Source organism: Ambystoma mexicanum, chromosome 12, assembly GCF_040938575.1.
Source record: "Ambystoma mexicanum isolate Mex_15411 chromosome 12, UKY_AmexF1_1, whole genome shotgun sequence".
In the NCBI taxonomy this organism is placed as follows: Eukaryota; Metazoa; Chordata; class Amphibia; order Caudata; family Ambystomatidae; genus Ambystoma; species Ambystoma mexicanum.
The window spans coordinates 983708495-983729970 of record NC_090936.1 but is presented as its reverse complement, the minus strand read 5'-3'; the positions used below and the strand labels follow the sequence as shown (position 1 = coordinate 983729970).

General features: G+C 44.6%; 1 protein-coding gene across 1 annotated transcript in view; it reads left to right on the top strand.

The window, feature by feature from the left end:
- The window catches only part of LOC138514164 (acrosin-like), a 1823097-nt gene that overhangs the window by 714144 nt on the left and 1087477 nt on the right, over positions 1 to 21476 (top strand). Inside the window, exon 4 of the mRNA XM_069629472.1 lies at positions 2814 to 2959. Coding sequence (XP_069485573.1) covers positions 2814 to 2959 — 146 coding nt within the window. The remainder of the gene's footprint in view (positions 1 to 2813; positions 2960 to 21476) is intronic.

Here is a 21476-nt window from a genome sequence, read left to right as displayed (position 1 = left end):
AAATGAGGAGCACTAAGCCATCTTTGAGTGTGCGTGAAAGATTAACTGTGAGGTATGTGTCACCCAGTGTCCATAAAAGAAATGTTCATTCAGTTCGTGCTGCACGAAAACATCAGTCCATGCCTTCACACAGTCAAAGCATGACAGCAAGTGGTCCCTGGCATGTGTGTCTTCACCTCCTCTGGAGGTGGCATATCGACATCCGGTGGCATGGGGACATGTCTCCTGAATCACATGTTGAGCATTATGCCACACACCACAAATACTTTCCCCATCTTGTCTGGCCTGTACGTTAGGGCGACTCTTGTCGAGCTGAGAGCCCAGGCCTGTCCCGTCAGCAGAGCAAATGCACGCTCATTACAAAACATGGTCCACTGTGTGTCTTCATGATATGCCACTTCCTGTGCTGTACGTGGGTTCTGGAAGGATGTCATCAGTCACAGGGACTGGGGATAGCTGGGGTCACATGTAAAGGCAATGGGGAAATGCGTTGGTTGCGGAATAATCAAGTGTACCTTGTAGCAATGGCATGATGGTCTACTTTTTAGCTAATGTACCTATGGCTTCATTGATTTTTCCACCATTGGTCTCCCTCCCTCAATTTTGTCATGCCTCATGGAATGAGAGATTAAATGCTTCATGTCAGATGTGGAATCCCCCATTTCCAACCTCACTGATCCACCAGTGGTAACAAACATTTACGCTGTTAGTGGATTTTTCATGGACATGCACTCTGTGGATCTGCCGTACTGGGCACTCATTCATGTACGCTGATAGGCTTTGATACTCGTGTGCACTTTGTGATAGTGAACATGCATTTCAAAAATGGCATTCTCGGGGTGAACCCTTCATGACATAGCGCCTGTCAGTGTTGCACTGCCATCTTCCACAGGAGAACTTTGCCTTGTACGGTCTCAGTATGGATTCCCTATACATTGTGGTACCTGTAGTACAATCTTTTAACATGTGGGATTATGCATTTTTGTCATGACCAGTCGATGTCATGCAGGGCCTTGTCAGGCATTATAGTACTTCTTATGTGTTATGTCAGGCCCTTCATGTACAGGCCTGTGACAGGACACGCATTACAAAGGTGAACTCCTTGCAGTCATTCCTGCCCGTTTCACTTTTGAACCTTGGTGAGTTGTTAGATGGTGTTTCTACTTAACCAGGATCCAGATCTATGGCCCTCTGCGGGTCTCCATGTGTTCCAGAAGTGTACTGTTACGGAGGACCATGGCGTCCTTAGTCGAACCTGAGAAAATGGTATAGCGGAGGGTCACAGGGAAGTCTGCATCATGGGCCACCTGTACATTTAGGAATTTTGATTTCCTGTTCTGGTACACTTCTCTTGATGCCTAGAAGGCCAGCAATCCGACATGTGTACAATTGAGAGCTTCACATTTGTTAAAGAAGTGGTGAGCTGCAACGTTCTTTTGTCACATTTACCTCTGCATGGGTGGTGGGCATTTCTAAATCTGCCTTTATTAAGACAATACAGTGTTATTAGCCGCCTATCAGTGCCTGCCCTGAGAATGGGCCCTCTCCTTGCATGGAGTCTTCTTTGCCTTTGTGCAGGTTGTATTCTGTGATGCTGCTGTGCATGCCTTTGCAGCTCATTGTGCAACTGGAGGTTGTAAAGCGTGAGGTTTTCTCCTGCTTGTGGCTTTATGATGTTAAGACTTGGGTCTGCAACCTGTGGCTTTCCAGATGTTTTGCACTACAATTCTCATGATCCCTTCTTATTGACTCTGCTGGCTAGGACTGGTGGAAGTTGCAGTCCACAACAACAAGAGATCCAATGGTTGCAGGCCTCTGTGTTAGGAAGCGTGTTGAAGGGGGTGGGGTTTATACACCGGTTTAGGGCCAATTGGGTATACCTGTGGCTTCATTTCCATCATTTGAATGCATCTGCCACTTGGGTTGAGGTAACTGCAGTGTGTTCTTGATGGAATTGGTGCCTGCTTTTGGTGTTCTTTCGGCAGCATTTCATCTTATAATACGGCAGAATTAGCATGTTATTTTTCAGCACTAATTCTTCCGGCATAATTGGCCCTGGGGGGATTCCCTTCAGTAGTCGTTGGAAATTCAGCCAGCACGAATTCCTCCAGCGGAGTTAGCACCAGGGCAATTATGACTCATTCTCAATAACCCTTTATTTGGCGAAGTGTTAAAAGTAGTGGTAATTCCATTACTGTTACTTTTTGCCCTTGCAGCCAAAGTTTTAATAAGGCCCTTCGTGTTTTTGTGGGATGGAGGCAGAACAGGCTCCCATAGTAGGTCGAATCTCATTCTTGAAATTCCTAGTGTTCAAACAACACTAGAAACGAGCTTTCTCCTGTAAAAGCTCCCTATCGCTTTTCGTTTAGCTCCCTCTGTGTTCATGAACTAAAAAACATTCTTTTCCCCAAGTAGATAGTTCAACTGAAATTGCTCCTGGAATGGGACTGTGTTGTTGATGGTAAGCAGTGGATGAGGTAAATGTTGGACTGTTGGTGGTTGGTGCCTTTTCTTTTTATCTCGTTGGTATTTGGTTTTGAAATATATTTGTAGAGCGCTCAGGTAATCACTCATGTTAAGGTACTTGCACTTTAAGTGGTTTTAATAAAATTCATTTTAGTAGCAATGATGCTGCAGTCAAGAACAGTGGCAGGGCAAGGTTGGATTTGTAGTCCAATTACAGTGAATCAGGCGTGGATACTACTGTAACTGTCAGTGTGACTAATACTGCGTCTTTTATTGTGCTAACAGTTCATATTACTCCCAAGATTTAAAATGTGACTGTATGCTATACTTTTTTTTTTTTTTACCAGCCGATGAATCTGCTGACATCCTTCAGGAAGCGAAAGTAAATCAGATAGATGTAAAGAAATGCAATGGATCGAGGTGGTACAATGGGGCAATCAAGGCCTACAACCTGTGTGCCGGCTACGAAGAGGGAGGGGTTGACAGCTGCCAGGTATGCAGATTAATAAAATATTGAAGTCTAAAGATTGATAAATACAGGTGGATCACACAGCGCCAACATGATAAGCCCAAACCTTGCACCCTGCATATCCATGAGTACACAGGATGCAGCATTAGTACCAGTGCCCAAACCCTGTAGTTCACAAGTGAAGCCCACAAAAAACGCCAAGCGCAGACCTTTCAGCAGAAGAAGTGGCAATCATTGAATTCACTGCAGTATCCAGCTAAAGAGCGAGCACTACATCATCAGCATAACATACAAAACCCTGATTCCCTATCACCAATACAGAGACCCCAGATCATAAAGCACCATCACCCGAGCCCAAACTCTGTAGCACATCAACACAGAACACATGCATCCCCTTAGCTAACATCTAGAGCCCAGAGCCCGCAGCATCAACATGTAGACCACTGACCCAACAACAACATCTCCCAGTTACTGGACCTGCAGCAATAACACCCAATGTCCAAGCCCTGGAGAACCAACGTGCAGATTTAGAATCCTAATCTCAGAAGACATAGCACCAGTGCCAACCACTGGAGCCTAGATTCTATAGCCCTAACCCACAAAGTCTTGACCCCGTGGCACTAACAGACCTGACTGCACCAACACCCAAAGTCCATACCTTGAGGTCTCATGAACCAGTGAGCAAACTCTGTCACCAACACCTATCTCTTCAACCATGAAATACCACACTGAACACAGAATGCAAACCTTGCAGCTCAAATATCAAAAGCCTAAACACTGCCACGCCAACACCCAGAGTGTAGCCACTGCAGCCTCAACACGCAAAGTCAGAATCTACTGTGCCAACATCCAGTGCCTAGACCCTAAAGTGCTTGCACCCAGAGACCAACCTTCGACTATGACACAATACAGTTTTCTATAACATACACTAGATTGGCTCCAATATAAACATAACATGTCTCAGCATTTCAGAATGCTAAACCCAAGTAAAGAATGCAAATAGTTTAAATGTATTTGGATGATTTCGTTTTACTTTCTACAATCACCTGCATAAATTACATAGAACAGCCCCATACCAATATGCCTTGTTGTACATTGTAAATTGCACGAAAAGTAGACTGGAATATACCCGAGATTTGACTGCTCCCCTAATCTGATGTGGCATATGTTTAAAGTCGATTTGTATGGTATGATACATGTAACATGAAACTTCAGGATCTGCAACTTCAGATTTCAAAACAAAAATGAATACCCACATGTATACAATCATTTACAAAATAAGTGCCAAAGGTAACAGTTTTAATTCATCATCCTGCCATGTCTCTCTAGGTTCACTGAAACATATTTCTATGCTTCCATAAACTCACTCAAAACATAGGTTTCAGGTATTTACAGCTGGTCTTTTTTCGAGGGCATTGCCAGTCAGACACTACTTCATCCATAAGCATAGAGTTGTGGTCAAGCCAGGTATGGACGGAGAGACCCCAGACTAGGGCTCCCATAAAGGAGTTGTATCTTGAAGACAGTTCGTATTCTTGTAAATTCACATAATTAAAATCTCTGATCAAAGTTCTAATTTCACTGACACTTGATAATGCCTTTAGGCATTCTGATTAATCAACTAACAGTTCCACCTGCCTATGTGGCCAGGAAATAAAACTTACAAAGCAGACAATCACATGCAGCCTTAATCTTTGTGGCGTAACTGCAAATTATTTGTACACTTGTCTCATTATGTGATGTGCTCTCTGCAGCAAATAGTCTACATTACTAAATAAACAGGAATCGTCATTCTGTTATAGAGCTGTAAGGTAACCATTACTATATATTGCAGCACCTTCAATCGGAGCCCAAACCCTACAGCACCAGCCACAGAGACCTGTCCCTGCAACAAGAACTCCAGTATCCAAAGGGCAAGTCCTGCATATTCACTCTGTAAAGTCCAAACCCTGCCACCCCATTATTCTGAGTCCAAGCCATCCATGCCCGACATCCAGAGCACCAACCCAGTGCAGACTCTGCCGCATCATCGCTCAGATCAACCACCTACTAGCGCCAAAACACAGAATACTGATACAACACCAACATTGTGACCCTAAATGCTAACACTCCAATACCACAGCTGATATGCAGCACTATACACAGACCATGGGGAACACCCATCCATATTCCACAAGGTATAGTGCCACCACTGGGAGCCTAGACTCAGCAAGATCAGCCCCAGAGACCAAGCCCTTCACCACCAGCACCCATATTGAACATCACAAACACCCAGTTCGGATCCTGCCTCTGACTTTGCCATGCCAACGTCTATATCCTAGGACCTGTACTGTAAAAGCATCCAAAAATGGCAACTGTGCAATGTCAAAACCAATTGGAGTGAAAACCCTATACCGGACCATGCATGAACCATAGACATTTATACATCGTTCCCTGCACCACCACCACCAAAGGCCCAGAATCTTCATCACCAGCCTTGAGCCCAATCCCTCTAGAAAAAGTAGCGGTTATTGTATACCTGGGGTCTTTATTGATTATGGTGGCATTGGTTGATGGGAGCTGTAGTCCAAAATGGACGGATAGACAATGTTTTCAGACCTCTGTTGTATACGCGATGTAATCCAAATACTTTGATTGTTGGGGATTTGCCATCCAATTAGGAGAAGGAACATGGAGTTTTAAAAGGAAGACTGGTCAGTAAGAAGCTGCTCTTAAATATTGCTTCCTATCAAATACCCTGCATTGATTGCCACCTCTTCCTCCTTTCTGCATATTTTTATTGGAAGTTCTGCCTGGCTTGTTTGTTGACTTGTGAAATTCGTTCTGCATTTTATACTCACAATGTTTGCTCACAGTTTTTTGCAGCTTGAATTTTCTTAGATTTTTATAATGTAAATCTATTTTTAAATAATTCTATATTAATGTTCAATAATACAACCAAGATCAAAATGTCTTAATATGCTTTAAACAAACACTTCTAATGACTGGGGCATTACGGCATTCTCCCCATGTTCAGATACCCAATTCACCTCTCCAACTAAATCAGCTGTAATGTCCAATTCTTTCTTTTTGTAGAGATTGATATTTTAACTTGTCCCTTCTCATATCTCTTTATGCCCATCAGTGTAATTTTCAATTAGTTGCAGTCAGCATCTACCGTCCTGAGTTTCTCCTTACTCTTGTAATTAGCTGTGTGTTTATATGAATGTGTGTGTATTTGTGTGTTTGCTATATATTTGTGTGTGCATTTTCTATTCTTGCACATGGGGCCGTTTGTATTTTCCTAACCCTGAGATTTTTCGGTGCTAGTGATTTTATAGAAATGTTCATGAAATATTGTCTTAGAACAAACTTCCATTAGTAAAAGATTCGAGATAAATCCAAATAAAGCATTTGTCAAGCAGTAAATCAAACAAAGGGCATTGCCAATCTTCAACTCTAAAGCTATGATATTAAATGAAAGTGATGAGTCATGTAATACAACGTATAGTCAAGTAGTATCTAAAAAGAAAAACATGTTATTCTCAATAACTGAATGGTAATTAGCACTGGGACCAGGTACCTTCAGTATATAATTGTTCAAGGGGGGTATGGGGAACATCACCATACCACCTCCCTTGACCCCCGTCTTGTGTCCAGGGTCAGTCATAAAAGTAATTTACACTGACCCACTCTTCATGTTAAAGGGCCTCAAGGCCCCAGTAGCGAGACCCAAAATCCCTGAGAAGAAAAACAAACTTCTAATTCATCAACAATCAGCTTTGCACACAAGATAATTTTAAAACCCACACATCCTGTGATATGCAGTAATTCACTTCAAAGCCCCAGAGGAATTCTTGCTTATGATAGTGCTGCCAGTATGCAATTCTCCGGCAGCATTTCTACAGAAACTGATACAAGCTCACCAACCCATTGTCTACTGGCAGAATATTCCTTCATGAGTTATACAAATTTGCTATTTTAGAGGATAAACATTCCATTCACATTCAAAGAGTTTAAACATACTGTTAAAAGATTTACCAGCATAGTTTCACCCACCAGGGAAACAGTGGAGCTGTGTCCCAAGAACTGTTCTGCAGTAACAGGTAGGGGGATGTGCATTCCAGAATGGTAGAAAGGCAAGACTCATGAAGCCCAAAGTTAGCCCAGGTGAATCTATGAGTGGCAGTCAATCCCAGTCCTTCACCAATATCAGAACATAAATGCAGACCCTCAAAAGAGCACAGGCACCGGGAGGAAGAACAGGGGATACAAAATCACACAAGCTCAGCCTGGCAGTGTGGGTGCTGTCAAAGATGGCTTTAAGAACACAACAACTGATTCCAAGATGGCTGCCATGACTGTCTCACCGTGAGGAGTGCGCTCCTCCCCGGCGGCTCTAAAAAGGAGCAATAAGATACACCAGCCTAGGACCCAGAAGAAGGAAATCCAGCATAAATAGCCCATGACCAACCAGACCTAAAAAGAACAGCAAACGGAGTGCCGTAACAGGAGGGGGCAGAGCTAACAGGCCCAGACCCATCAACAGTGGCCTCTGCAGTATGAAAACCGGCAGCCGAAGAAGAGCGGGAAGGGAGACAGAGGAGATCAGACCCCCCCCTCCCTGACGCAAGCCACTCGAGACACTGGGGCACCTGCCAAACCTCAAAGGCGGGGGACGACAAGGTGCCGTAACGGCCCCTCAGCAGTGCGACTGAAGGGGAATCGGGGTGGCCGCTCCACAGCACTATCGAAGCCGGGAGTTGGGTCTTTGGAAATGGTAGTTTCCCCGCCCCTTGCTCAGAGACACAGTAATATGTGACGAACTACGTGAAGCTATCTGCAATTTCTGCGTGGATAACAAGACCTTAGAGTGACAAGGCAACCATGAGGGGTTGCTCATTGCTAAACAGGCAGCACAGCCCAAACAGGGGGTAATGGAGAGCATGGAAACTGACAAAGGGTCAGCGATCAGGAAAGAGTATAGGCACCTTAAAGGGCAAATCAGCGTCTTGCTAACAAAGCTGGTAGAAAAGTCACTGCTTTATTTGAGGCAGAAATACTACCTCCATGCTATCAAAACGGGCAGGCTCTTGGCCAGGCAGGTCAAAAAAAGGGAAGCAGCAGGCATGATTCGCCACATTCAAAAGATGGGGGGACAGCAAACCACACAAACAGAGGAGATCTTGCAGGCATTCACACAGTTTTACACCACCCTGTACACCACTGATAAACCTGACAGTGACCTCCAAAAGGCCTTTCTAGGATCCTGCCACCTAAAAAGACTGGCCCAGAGCCAGCGAGAAGCTCTGGAGGGGACGATTACAGAAGATGAGGATCGGGCGGCGATCAGATCGCCACCACCAAATAAAGCCCCTGGCCTGGACGGTTACCCTGTCATGTTCTACAAGGCATTTCAGTCGACACTAGTCCCCCTACTGACATCCATGTTCAACTCCTTTTCTGACACGGGCCGCATCTCCCACTCCATGGAAGAAGCCAAGGTAGTCCTCTTCCCTAAGCCTAATAAGAATGCCACCCTCTGCAGCTCTTATCACCTTATTGCCCTAATAAAGCTCAATAGCAAAACCGTCACAAAAATCTTAACAACAAGAATGGGCAAAGTAATCCCGGACCTGATACACCCTGACCAGGCGGGTTTTGTCAAGGGGAGACAAACGTTCGACAACATCAGGCGAATATCCCATCTAATAGAGAAATTAAACCAGGCGGGCCTGAGGACGGGGGTCTTAGCACTAGACGCCGAGAAGCCCTTCGACCGGGTCGAATGGTCATTCTTGTTCGCTACTATGGAAGCAATGGGGTTCGGCCTGGTCTTCTTTCGCCTGGTTGAAGCCCATTACAGATCACCGCTGATCAGGTTAGCTATCAATGGGTACCTCTCCCAACCGATAGGGTTCTCAGGGGGGAACTAAACAGGGATGCCCCATGTCACCAGTCCTGTATGCAATCTTCCTCCAGCCATTTCTGGCTAGAATCAGACAGGAGAGGGAAATAAAAGGGATCACATTCGGAAGGGAGGACCACAAGGTAATGGCGCTTGCAGACGACCTGCTGGTCGTACTCACATACATGGACACCTCCCTCCCGAACCTTGGCGGTTCCTAAACATTTCTTCAAAGCTCTGAATAAACTGGTGCAGAACTACATTTGGTAGGGGAGAGGAACAAGGGTGACATGGAAAGTCATGATCAGCCCCACGGATTAGGGGGAATGGGCGTCCCAACCTTTATGATGTACTACCGGGCAGCCCAACTGACGGTAATCTGAGACTGGTTTATTGGGCATCCAGACAGCATCTGGCGTAGGATGGACAGGGCAGTAGTGAGCAGGCCCCTAGAGGAGGTCCTGTGGTATCCCAGGGCAGATAGGCCCCCCAACATGTACAAAAGCAGAATAACAGCCCTAGTGTAAAATACATGGGATGCTATGGTTAAAGAGGCGGAGATCAAGTCCTATCCATCACCCTTTACTCCCCTTTTTCGGAATCCATACTTCACCCAGGGTTGGAGAAAGGAGCATTTGCTACATGGGAAGAAGTGGGAGGCACCTGCGCAAGGGACATGATGGAGGGACATGAGGTTAAATAATTTCAACTATGCAAGCAATCCATGGGGCTGAGGGAGGAAGACAGGTACCATTACGCTCAACTGAGGCATTGGCTCTCCTCTCAAGACATGACAAAATACAGCTGCCAGAGACTTTACCGCGCTAGAAGGTTTCTTACTAACTAACACCGGTGACAGGCAAGTAATTACCAAACTCTACAAGTTGTTTACCAACAACTCGGCCCCAATGGCCCCATATGAGACTATGGGCTGACACGCTACTGCTCCCGATCTCCGAAGAACAACGATGGGAAGTGTGGCAGCGGTTCCCCAAATTAATGAGAGGGATGCAGATCAGGGAAGTGTGGATCAGGATTCTAGTGCAGTGACACTTAAGCCACGAGAAGCTATACAAACTGTACCCCTCAGTTACTCAAACATGCTGGCGGGGATGCAAAGAAGTGGGTGCATGGCTCCACATATGGTGGAAATGTCACGTTTTAAAGCCATTCTGAGAAGTGGTCAATAAAGTAATTAAAGATATCTTTGGTCCCCAAGTACAGAGAGAATATGTAGAAGGTATGTTGGGCCTGAGCGATGTACTGGACACACTACTGACCAAGCCACAGAGGAAAGCGTACATGGTCCTAAGTGTGACGGCTCTCTCTCTTATTGTGCAAAAGTGGAAGCAAACCACAATCCCCAACGAACAGGAATGGATAGCTAAAATATGGCACTATACCTCACTGGAATGGATAACCTACACCATTCAAGGAGACTATGCGAAATTCAAAACCAAGTGGGGCCTTGTCCTAAACTTCCTACACAAAGTCTATCGCTAACAATGGTGCCCTCAGAGATTAAGATTACTGCACATACTATAAACTATGATTCTTTGTACCCAGAACATTATCCTTAGAACATAAACTCTATTGCGATCCATGTATGGGGTGGGGGGGATCCAGGAGGGGGGAGTAGGGAGGTCGGTTAGGAAGGGTACAGTTATTGTTCAAAATGCCAATAAAAACAACTTTAAAAAAAATAAATTAAAAAAAAGAACACAACAACTCCCAGATGATTTCAAATGTCAGTGTGCCTTGTGTCTGTTCCTCGCTCTCTAAACTAGTGATGGGCTTTCCCACCGTAACCCAGGCTCTCCTCGACATAAGTGACACCTGTCTGAGAGCCCGTTTGGATAGTGCTTTCCAATCACTCCGGGCGCTCGTCTGCGATTCTATGCTTTTTATGCTCCTTTCCCTACTGTTCTACTATTTCTTGCCCTGCTTTGCTATTCTCCTCCATTCCTTTCCCCCTCTCTTCTTCCACTCTCCATATCTTTCTCTTATCTGTCCTTCTGATGATATAGCTCTCTACCATTTACCTACTTCTCTGTTTATCGTTCACATTTTCCTCTTGCAATTATCTACCCCCTTCTGATCTTATCCCCTACTACCCTTCCCTTATCCCCTACTACCCTTCCCACCTATTCCAGTACTGCTCCTTTGTCTCTACACTACTACGTCCATCTCCACACCACTACTATTCCACCTCCTACTCCTCCCACCTCCACAGCCTACCTCCACACCACTGCCTCTCAGCCTTCTCCTTACTCACTCTCCTTTCACTCACTGTCACCTTTCACTCATTCCCTCCTCTCCTTACCACCACTTTCACTCAGACATCTTACATCCACACTCACGACACAGTACCACTTTCTCTCACCAGGCAATACATCACCTTTGCTAAAAACTGCCTCCGCACTTCTTTCCACCATCCTTCATCCTTCTGGTCTCCTGGTCTGCCACCTCCTCCTCTGACCTCTGTCAAATAACCCATGTGTTCCTGTTTCCTATTGCACCTTATATCTTCCCCCTCCTACCTCCATTGGTTCTCCCCTTCTTATTTCCTGGCGTGAGGGGTCAACAATGAGAGGCAGACACAAAGTTGCAGTGTTCTGAATATTCATCATATTTATTAAAAGATAATGGGCCTTGTTAGGAGTTTGGAGGTAGCCATGTCTTTTTAGCGGCATGGCTACCCCCAAACCGGGTACCGGGTCCGGGTCCCGAAAAAGGGAATTACCGGGCCATTCCGACTATTGCAGGCCCGGTAATTCCCTTTTCTCGATACCCGGACCCGGTACATCCCCATTCGAGCCCCCGTAGGGCTCAATGGGAATGGGGAGGATGCAAACAACGGACCCGTTAATGACGGGTCCGTTGTTAGCATCCTGGTCTGCTCGCGGGTGCAGGTATGCACGTCTGGCCAGACCACACGTGCAGTCCGGCACCCGCGAGCAGACCTCGTAATGAGGCGGTAGAGTGATAACGGCGTCGGCAGCTCTACCAGCGCCGTTATCACTCTACCGCCTGGGTAGTAATGAGGCCCAATGTGTTTGGAAAAAGGCCTATCTTTCCCTAACCAAAAGAGACCGTCCCTGCCTGTGAGAATATGACTAAAATAAATTGACCTTGTGTCCAATATCCTCACACTGTTCATACAAAATGAAAAGGTACAATATAATTTCTATCGACACTTCAGTTTCAACAAAACCAACCCTTGTCTTCAGGATTTAGTTTCCCTTCGCCTGAACTGTTTCAGGAAAAAGGCAATTGAAATAATCTGTATCAACAAAGTTCCATTAAGGGTAATGAATTTCTCTTTCCTGGGTATTCTTCTTAAGATGACACATTTTTCTTTTTACAATACGGGTTGAAATATATTGAAAGACGGTCTTTTATCGTCATTTGGATGACCACAGCAAAAATGTTAAATTTCAACAAAGGCTTAATGTAGTAAAGTTCCTTCAGGACTGATTGGAATTTAGCAAAAAACTGTCTTTATAGTTTATCAGGATGGTAAAAAAAAAGATTCAGTTTTAACTAAGGCTTAATATATTAAAGTAATTTTTCAGCAAAACCCTGGATTTCCTGCTGTACTCCCCTGCCAGGAATTCCTCCACTGAAATATCCAATTTCAACAAAAGGGCCTCATCACAGGTTGGGTGGTAGCCCTTAAATGTGGCGGTAACGCTATTACAGCTGCATTTAAGGATCCGCCCAATCCCGAGTATGGCCACGTTTACCCCCAGCAAAGAACTAGGGGTAAATGCGTCAGCAGTACGGGCAATTTTGGCACAATTACTCCCAGCCCTATTACCGCCGTAATTACAGCGGTAATAGCACCCCAACCCCATTTAGACCAATGGGGAATGGGGATTTACTCTTTACCACGCTACCCATGATCTGGCGCTAATAGCTCCGGACAGGATAGCAGTAACGCTATTTGCCCGGGCGGTATCCCAGCGGTATTACTGCTGGGATACCGCCCAACTCGTGATGATGACGCCAAAAGTCTTAAAAGAACAAAAAATCCTTTTCAACACAACATTGAATTTCATGTTATGCTCCCCTGCCAGGAATGACCTCTTTTTGGCTCATACAGATCCCCTGGTGTACTCTCTCTTTCCAAAAAAAAGTTAAACTGAAAACTCTGGATATCCTGCTTTACTCTTCTGCCAGGAATATCCCCCTTTTGACTCACACAGATGCCCTGCTGTACTCTTCTGCCAGATATTTCTTTCAAGAAGGTTCCAAGGTCTCGCCACAACATTCACATTTCTCTCAAATGTTCTCACAATTGCACCTTCTCAGTGGCACAAACTTGTTGACTTCAGTTAGCACTTGCACCAATGTCCCCCATACTGGCATCCCTTATATGAGGGGTTGTTCAAGCTCCTTCTCTCAACCTCACTTATAATGTCTCTTGGCAATGTTTGTTCCAGGTTTCTCCCAACTAACATCTCATGTCAGGAGAATTGTACAACTTCTCCCTCTTTGTTTCTTTATAGCATCTTTTGGCTAATGGCAATGCTGATTTCAGGTTTCCCCCAACTGACATCTCTTATCAGGAGAATTGTACCATGTTTGCCTTCACTTCTTTGTCTTGTGGCTTTTCACAATGTGATCTCCAAGTTTCCCCAAATTAGTATCCCATAGAAGAGGAATTGTAACACTTTTGCTGTTGTTCTTTAAACCTACTTGGTCGGTATTCAAAACCTTGACTTAATTGTCAGTGTGCCTGTCGGAATGCCTCAGGATTGCCACTTGCACTGGGCCAACTCACTGGTATCTCCTGGTGTCTCCGACTCGTAGCACTTTGCCGCAGCACAGTTTTGTATTGGGAATGGTTTGGTAGCTTGTCAAACCCTCTCTCAGCTCCTCTGCTGGCCTTGTGGTTATTTGCTGGTAAGGTTGCCGCTGTTTAGTTAAACAGCGCGTTGGGAGACTTTTCTGCAGCTTCTGATGCCTTTATGGTATTTTACTGGAGCCCGTCGGTCTCCGTTGGGTCTCTCGTCTGCAGGTTTTTCTCTGATTTAAATTTCCCACGCAGTTGATTGAATGAATAACAACTAGAGGGCACGTTTCTCTTGGTGTTACTGTTGATCCTCATTGACTCTTTAATGCTCTTCTTTGTCCCAGTACTTAATGCTTTCTGGGAATTGGAGTCCAAAGGATTACCATAGTGTTTTGAGTTCTTTTGTTGAAGACTTTTATCTACATTACAATCATCATCAACTTCAGATGTCAAATGGGATTTAGAGCAGTTATGCACATGTAGAGGATGATTAAAGTTCTGCTTAAGATGTTTAACAGAAGTAGGTTTTAAGACCTCACAATTAAAGGGTACTGAATAGTGACAGGCCATTAGAACCTCTGGGATTAGGGTTTCTTCTTCACAATCAAGGGAAGAATACCACGTCGCCCCTGTCGGAGCCATCACCTTCCCCCACAACAGCCACCCCCTTCCATGTAATCCACCCTCAGAATACCATACGAGGGTCAGAATCAGGTAGCAGCTCCCTTCCCCTGGCCACATGGGAAGAGACTTTAGGCTGGAAGTCAGTGATGACTCCGCAGGATTCATCACACTGGGCCAATCATTCCCTGCCCTGCCCGCATGAGAGGTGTTGCAGACATCAAATCACGTATAAGGTGATCCAATCCCTGCACCTTCCTCTCTAGCGTGTCCATTGTGGATCGCCAGCAGAAGCCTGCTGCAATCAAAGTTCCAGTTCCTTTGAGAGTGCAAGTTTCTAGGATGACAGTGTCTGTTAAAGAGACGACCCATGGCTTCATTACCGGTAATCAGTTGTTCTGCTTTCAGCAACTGTCATTTTCTTTTGAAATACTGCTCCATGGATTTGTTGCAGGTTATCATGGTTGATGTGAAGAATGAATGGCCGTATTCAATACAGGCGCTGACACTGTGTTTGGTCCCTTCTTCCATTTAGCGCACCAGTTGCATTTTGTTAAGCTGCTTGTTGGGGTGCGCCGACACTAATTATCTTGCTAGCAGCTCTGGTGGGCTGTTCTCTCTTCGGTGTGTGACTCCTGGGATATTTAGTTATCTAGGAAAAATAGAGAAAGACTACCCTGCATTGGGAAATAGAGATATGGGGTAATTGAGTGGTGCCATATTCAATTGCACAGCACATAGAGAATGGAAAGGGACTTCGGCCCTCCCAGCTGCCACATTCCCCTTTGGGGTAGGACTGGCTCTGATTTCCACCCTGGCAGGCCTCCCACCCCAGACTGAGAGGGGCCCCAATACTTTCTTGACAGGGTCGGGCTGCTGACCCTGTCACATACCTACACCCTTTCCTCCAAATCATCCTCCTCTCTGTGACAACTAGTTGCCTGAGAATACTGGGACAAAAAACATTGGTTTGTTTTGCCCTGGCCCTATGGTCTACTCAGAAGGAGTAGGGCTGCAGGGCCAAAATCCACCTCAAGACATGTTGGCTGGTGTCCTTGTTCAAGGCCATCCGCACCACAACAGGGCATTGTCAGTGATGAGCTTGAATTGGCAATGGTGAGGTAGTATTTCAGGCTATGAACAATCCACTTTATTGCCAGGCACTCTAATTCTACCATGGGGTCAATTCTTTCCAGAGGAAAGCATTTCCAGCTGATGTACATGATGACCTTTTCTTCCCGCTCATGCATCTGAAATAGAACTGTACCCAAGCTGATCAACGAGGCGTCTGTATGTAATATGATTTCTTCTGTGACGTCTGGCATGATAAACAAGAGGCTTTTGCAGAAAGCATTCTTGAGATTTTTGAAAGTCTGGTGGGCTTGCAGTTCCTACAGGATGACAATGGGTTGGGATTTGGTCAGTGTGTCTGTTAACAAGTTTGATGTGAACCTCCAGTAGTAACCAACAGGACCCAGAAATGCTTGAATATCCTTTTGCATCAGAGGCCATGGTGCTTTTTGCACTACTTCCACTTTGATCTGTTGTGGCAACACCTGTCCATTTCCCACCGGAAATCCCAAGTACTTGACTGATGATCTCGCTAGGTGACACTTGGCAGGATTGGCAGTGAGGTTGGTCTTCTTTAGCTGCTCGCACACTGCTGTCATGTGTTTCGGGTGGTTTTCACATGCGGTACTGTGGACAACAACATGGAGATAAACTCCCATGAATCCTCTACGTAGGGACAGAACCTGGTCCATTGATCTCTGGAAGGTAGCTAGAACGGCATGGAGTTCAAACAGGAGTAAAGTGAATTAGAGGAGGTTTTCTGGTCTGGAGAAGGCGTTTTTTTCTTTTTGCGTCTTCGTCCACTGGCACTGGCCAATATCCATTTGTAAAGTACAAGGTGGAGATTAATTTTGCTCTTCCGAGGGTTTCCACCAGCTCATCAATCCAGACAACATGTATGCGTCAAACTCCAATATCTCGTTCACTCATCAGAAGTCGGTGCACAACCTTCAGGTGTTATCTGGCTTTAACACCAGAACGATGGGGAAGGACCATTTACTGTGGGATCTTTCGATGACGCCGAGCTCCAACATCATCTTCATTTCTTCTCTTATCATTTCCTTTCTATCCTCCAGCAGCTGGTAGGGCTTCAGATGGATTACTCCGCCTGGGCGTGTTTGGATTTTACCCTCTTCAGATTTGCTGGAATCAGAATAATAAACCAGTGGCATTTCAAAGGCAACCTTAGCAGTCCAAGACGAGGGTACAGGACACATTTTCACAAGCATCGGCAAAGCCAGCAGTTTTGGCTTTTGTGCAGGTATGAGATTTGCATTCCCCCACACTGCCATAATACCACCTGGCCATAAGATGGCAACAGCTGACTGAAAAATGATGTGAATATCTGGGCATATGATAGCAGTCTTTGGAAAATGCTTATATAATGACTTAAATGGATATAATGACTGTACACAAGCCAAAACTGCTTGCTTTGCCAATGCTTGTTTTTCACAGGCCTCACTGTACAAGCACATGCGTACTGTTTTTAAAACAAGTGGCTGAAGGAACACTTGACAAGACATGCTTTTTGGACCAGTAACACGTTTACAACTACAATTAAGCCATGCTCAGTTTGATGTTACTTCTTGTTATAGCTAGCTCAAAGAGATCCTCTGAAGATGTTTTTTGGGAAAGGAGGGGCCGGTAGTGGGTCGGAATGGCCATAGTGATTAGCATGGCCACGGCCAGCCAATGGGCGAAAATAAATAACAAAACAACACTCAGAGGCTGTGTCACCCTCCTCACATCCCTTCTCCTTTTTTGCTTTACTCTAATACAATCGTTTCAAGTTATAGGTGGCACTTTAGCACCACCTGATAGCCCAGCCTAAAAGAAGCAGCCACGAGGAGGGTGTCATTTTAGATATAGGGCACAGATCAGTAGCTATATAACAAAGGTACACATACCCCAGCATAGACATAGGGCCCATACTAGCAAAATATGCTGAAACATGCAGACAGATTGGGAATTAACTCTATTACCACTGCATTACCGCTGCATTACCACACCACGGTACTACAACTTTGGTGGTGAGGCAGAGTTACCGCCAAAAATTGATGGACTTACCGCCAGTGGTAATTCTACAACAAATCTCAATGGGACTAACCCTGCCATACCATCACTTGTAATCCGGCGGTAATTCCACCGGCCCAAGTGGCAGTAACGGTAATTCTGTTTGGTGCTATTCTGGTGGATTTACCAATGAACTTGTAATGAGACCCTTTGTGGTGTGACATATATGAAGGCCACTATTATTATACATGAAGCAACACTATAGCTAGTTAAACCATGAGTGAGACTTTTTTGAAGCGCATACCCTGAGAACTAAATCACTGTAATGGGCTGATAACTTGAAGCCTTTAGAATATGGCAATTCTGACAGATTCGGCACCAAAAGATGAAATTAGTTGCCCATGATCACACACATTGGTTGGGTGGCGATGCTGGGATTGGAGCTAAACTGCAACTTCTGCGCTTGACACATTGTTTCCGTGTTGTACTCATTTCTGAATGTTTGTCTTTCATGAACTAAAATAATAACCTATCTTGTAGAACTGACTTAAACCCATCTACAAATCACATAATAATAACCCAAGTTGGCAATTTTAAAAACAAAAACATTATAGAAGCATGTTATGAAAAAGCATAATGACTCTGACCTTATGTTCTCCATCCACAAAGCAAGCATACAAGTATCAATTGGTGTCAATTTAAAAGCTTTAATCTGGGTGTTTTCTATTGTATTTTAAAGCTTTAAATACACCAGACACACAGACTTGTTGAATGTTATTTTTGATATGTACAAGTGCTTTTGAATCAACCCGTTTCTTGTGCTAAATAAGCACACCTGAACATACACATTCAAATTCCTATATAAAAAGAAAGATCCGGCAATGGACTACACAATGGCACCAGTACTACCCAATGATATAAAATGATTTGTGCAGGATCACGGTATTGTCTGCTGGCAAAGCCAGGATATGAGCTTCAACACTTTGAGTATACACTCTACCTAATTACCTTTCCAGACTAACAATTAATTGGGGTGGCTGCTAGTTTTTACAACCCTCGTTTGAAAGAATCAAGCTCTACTGTTACTTTTTTAGCTAGCAGTGCTGGTGAAGTGCACTGCTTTGTAACACTGTATGCATTATTATGATATAAGTTTATATACACACAAGTTCAACCTCAGACATACAAAAGGCTGAGTCTACCTTGCTGGAATTTTGTACTGTGATCTGGCATATGAATGCAAATATATGAAATAAGTATTTACTGCATCTTTTGAAAAAAAGTTGCATTCAAATATATCAATATGCATTTCAAATTTTAGGATTTCATATGATCCATATAATCCTGGCAGAAGGGCAGTAATGCTACAGACGTTGTGCTATAGTGAACAAACAGGGGCAGATTCTTAAAATGGAGGGCAAATGAAAAAAGTGCAGAGTATGCACTTTTTTCACTTGCACTCATTTCAGAAATGCGCATGTCATCTTATTCTCAAAATGTGACTGCATTTCAGGGGTGGAGAACAGTAGCGCAAAGATGCGATGCCCAGCCCCCTTATGCTCTTATGTAGTGCAAGCTCCCATCAATCACATGGGTGCTTGGGGTTAACACCACTGCTCTCCCACTTCAAAGAAAATGCATGAAACGCTCAGAAATTAATCTATTGTGCTTTGGGTCTAAACAGGTGCAATGGAAGATCTTTCATTTTTGCACGTTTGAAAGCACATCCCATTTGTGGATTCCCATTGAAATGCTAAAAATGTCCCTTTATCTGCACAAATTAGCAAAGGGAGTGAAAAAGGGCATCTGAATGAGCGCATCTGAGATGCACACTTTCAGAAGCCCTTTGCGGATTTGTGTGCACCTTTTTTGGCGCAAGTGATGAAATGCATTAATGCACTTCATCACTTGCACCAAAAAAAGGTTTGAGAATTTGTCCCACTGTGTGTTTTACAGTTAACACAGAAAGCCTTAAAGGATTAATTGATTAGGACAGAATGTAGGTGTGTACAACATCCAGGCAGCAGGTTTCAGCGGTGCACTTTTGAAAAACATCCTGGTATGTTTTCTAAATAATGGGCACTGACTTCTTTGAATCAGGCAGCCAATGGCCACCATCCCACAAGGTGAGGGCCCAGGACCTGAGTCCCTTTTGTCCTCCCATAAAGATGTCCCTGCATCTGGGTATCTTTCTAGCAATTAGGCTAATTCCTGATGAATGGATCTGGGGAGACCTGGTGGTAAGGTGATCCTGTGTACTTGGATTGGTAGAGGAGTCTCCTGGGTATTATTGAGATAAGCTTAAGAGATGTGTATAACTGGTCTTCCTCCAAGCTTTCAACTTAAAAAGTTGCAATGGCTTCTGCCTATGTGCCTGTTTGGCTTTATATGTGAGGGATGAGAAGACCTTGGTGACAACATAAGGCCCATGCCATCTTACCAGTAACCTATTTTGAGTAGTGGGTGTGTGACGAAATGACTTCTGCTCTGCAGAGGTACTAGGGTGAGTAGCGGCTAAACCATCTATCCAGCCCCCACACTTCTACAAGCCAACAATGATCCCAATCATAACGGTAAAACAGAACAGCTAAGATATATATCACCTTCGACTGTTGTGGTAACATGGGTTGAGAAAAGGCTATATTTTCAGAAGGGGGTGAATGTGAGCCAATAGCAACCCAAGCAGAGATAGTACAGCAGTTCCAAAATGCAAGGATGTCCAATCAAGGTTCTATAAAATAAATACTTTAATTATACAAATCATTTGTACTCTCAGTTATGAACAATAATATATAAACCCACCACTGTAAAAAGAAGACAGGGAAATGCAAAATGTAATGATTCAGCATTCTGGATACTTTACAAGGAGGAATAACAGGTTGAAATGCAACAATCAGTTCAAAAAGCATATGTCTTGTAGGAAAATGGTGCAACAGGAATGTAACCACTCTCTGTGGACCAAAAGGTGGAAAACATCCTGACAAGGTCACTTCAAAATACCTGATTCCAAGTTTAGGCATTAAGTTGGTGTTGAACCAGGCTCCGATGTACTAGAGCTGCGGGTTGAACCAGGTGAGTTTGGTGAGTCTTGTTGGTCCAGTCTGCCCGCTGGCGTTGAGTCAAATCAAAGGCGATGATCTTTGCTGATCAAAGGCGGTGGTCAAGTGATACAGATTGGATGGCTCACCAGGATTAGTTGGAAGGTCAGATGGATTGAGGCATTTGTAACCGCTTGTTGGGTCAAAGAGTAATGCAATGCTCCAGCCTTTCAAATTGAGGTCCGGTGGTTTGAAGCGCTGTCCCTAATGGTCTGTTGCAATGTTGAAGCGGCAGCGGTTCCATTTTGTCTGCAATGGCAAGCTGGTTGCTCAAGCCGAACAAGTGACAGGTTCTACCTGGTAAGATGCAGCAGCAAGCCGGTTCAACTGGTACAGCAGCAGCGGGTTGGAGTGAATTCCAAAAGCAGCACTGGTGGATCTTTCTGTTTCAAATGTGGTAACATGACTCAAATGCATCTTTGATGCAGTGAAAACAGGGATCATGGATGGTCTGTCCCTCCGGATTCTGTTAGACCCACTGCAGAGGCTCTAGGGCAAGGTGAGTCTGTTCAGGTTTTGCTCTCCCAGCCTAGGGAGGTTTGCAAGTAGAGTGTCAGTCCTTGGTCCTTCAGCAAGAGTCACCCCCAATGTGCTCTGTGAGTGGATAGGGTGCAGGACTTGGCTCTGCCTTGGAGCACTCCTTCCCCTCAATGGCTGAAGGAGTTGGAAAGATCAATGCTCCCAAAAGAGCAAAAGAGATCCAAATGAATTCTTTGTTAAATCCTGGATGATTAAAAAGTGAATCAAATAAGGGGTGGGATACACCCTCTTGTATAGACAAAAGGCCCCACTGGATTGTAGGAAAGCAAGTCTGCTTTAAGTGATCCAATTCCTGTCCTTGTGACCCATGGCCTTTGCGTTCTTGCATTATACCCAAAGTGCCTTGTGCTAAAGAGGTTGAGGAGACAGGTGGAAAGGAGAGGTAGAGAGGAAAACAAGATGATGGAATCCTTCTCCCAACTATGCTGAGCTACCTCTGCCTCCACTAGCTCTGCATCCTTCTCAGACCCATAGCATCAAATGCCCTTTGGTATGCAACACCATGATGTGAGT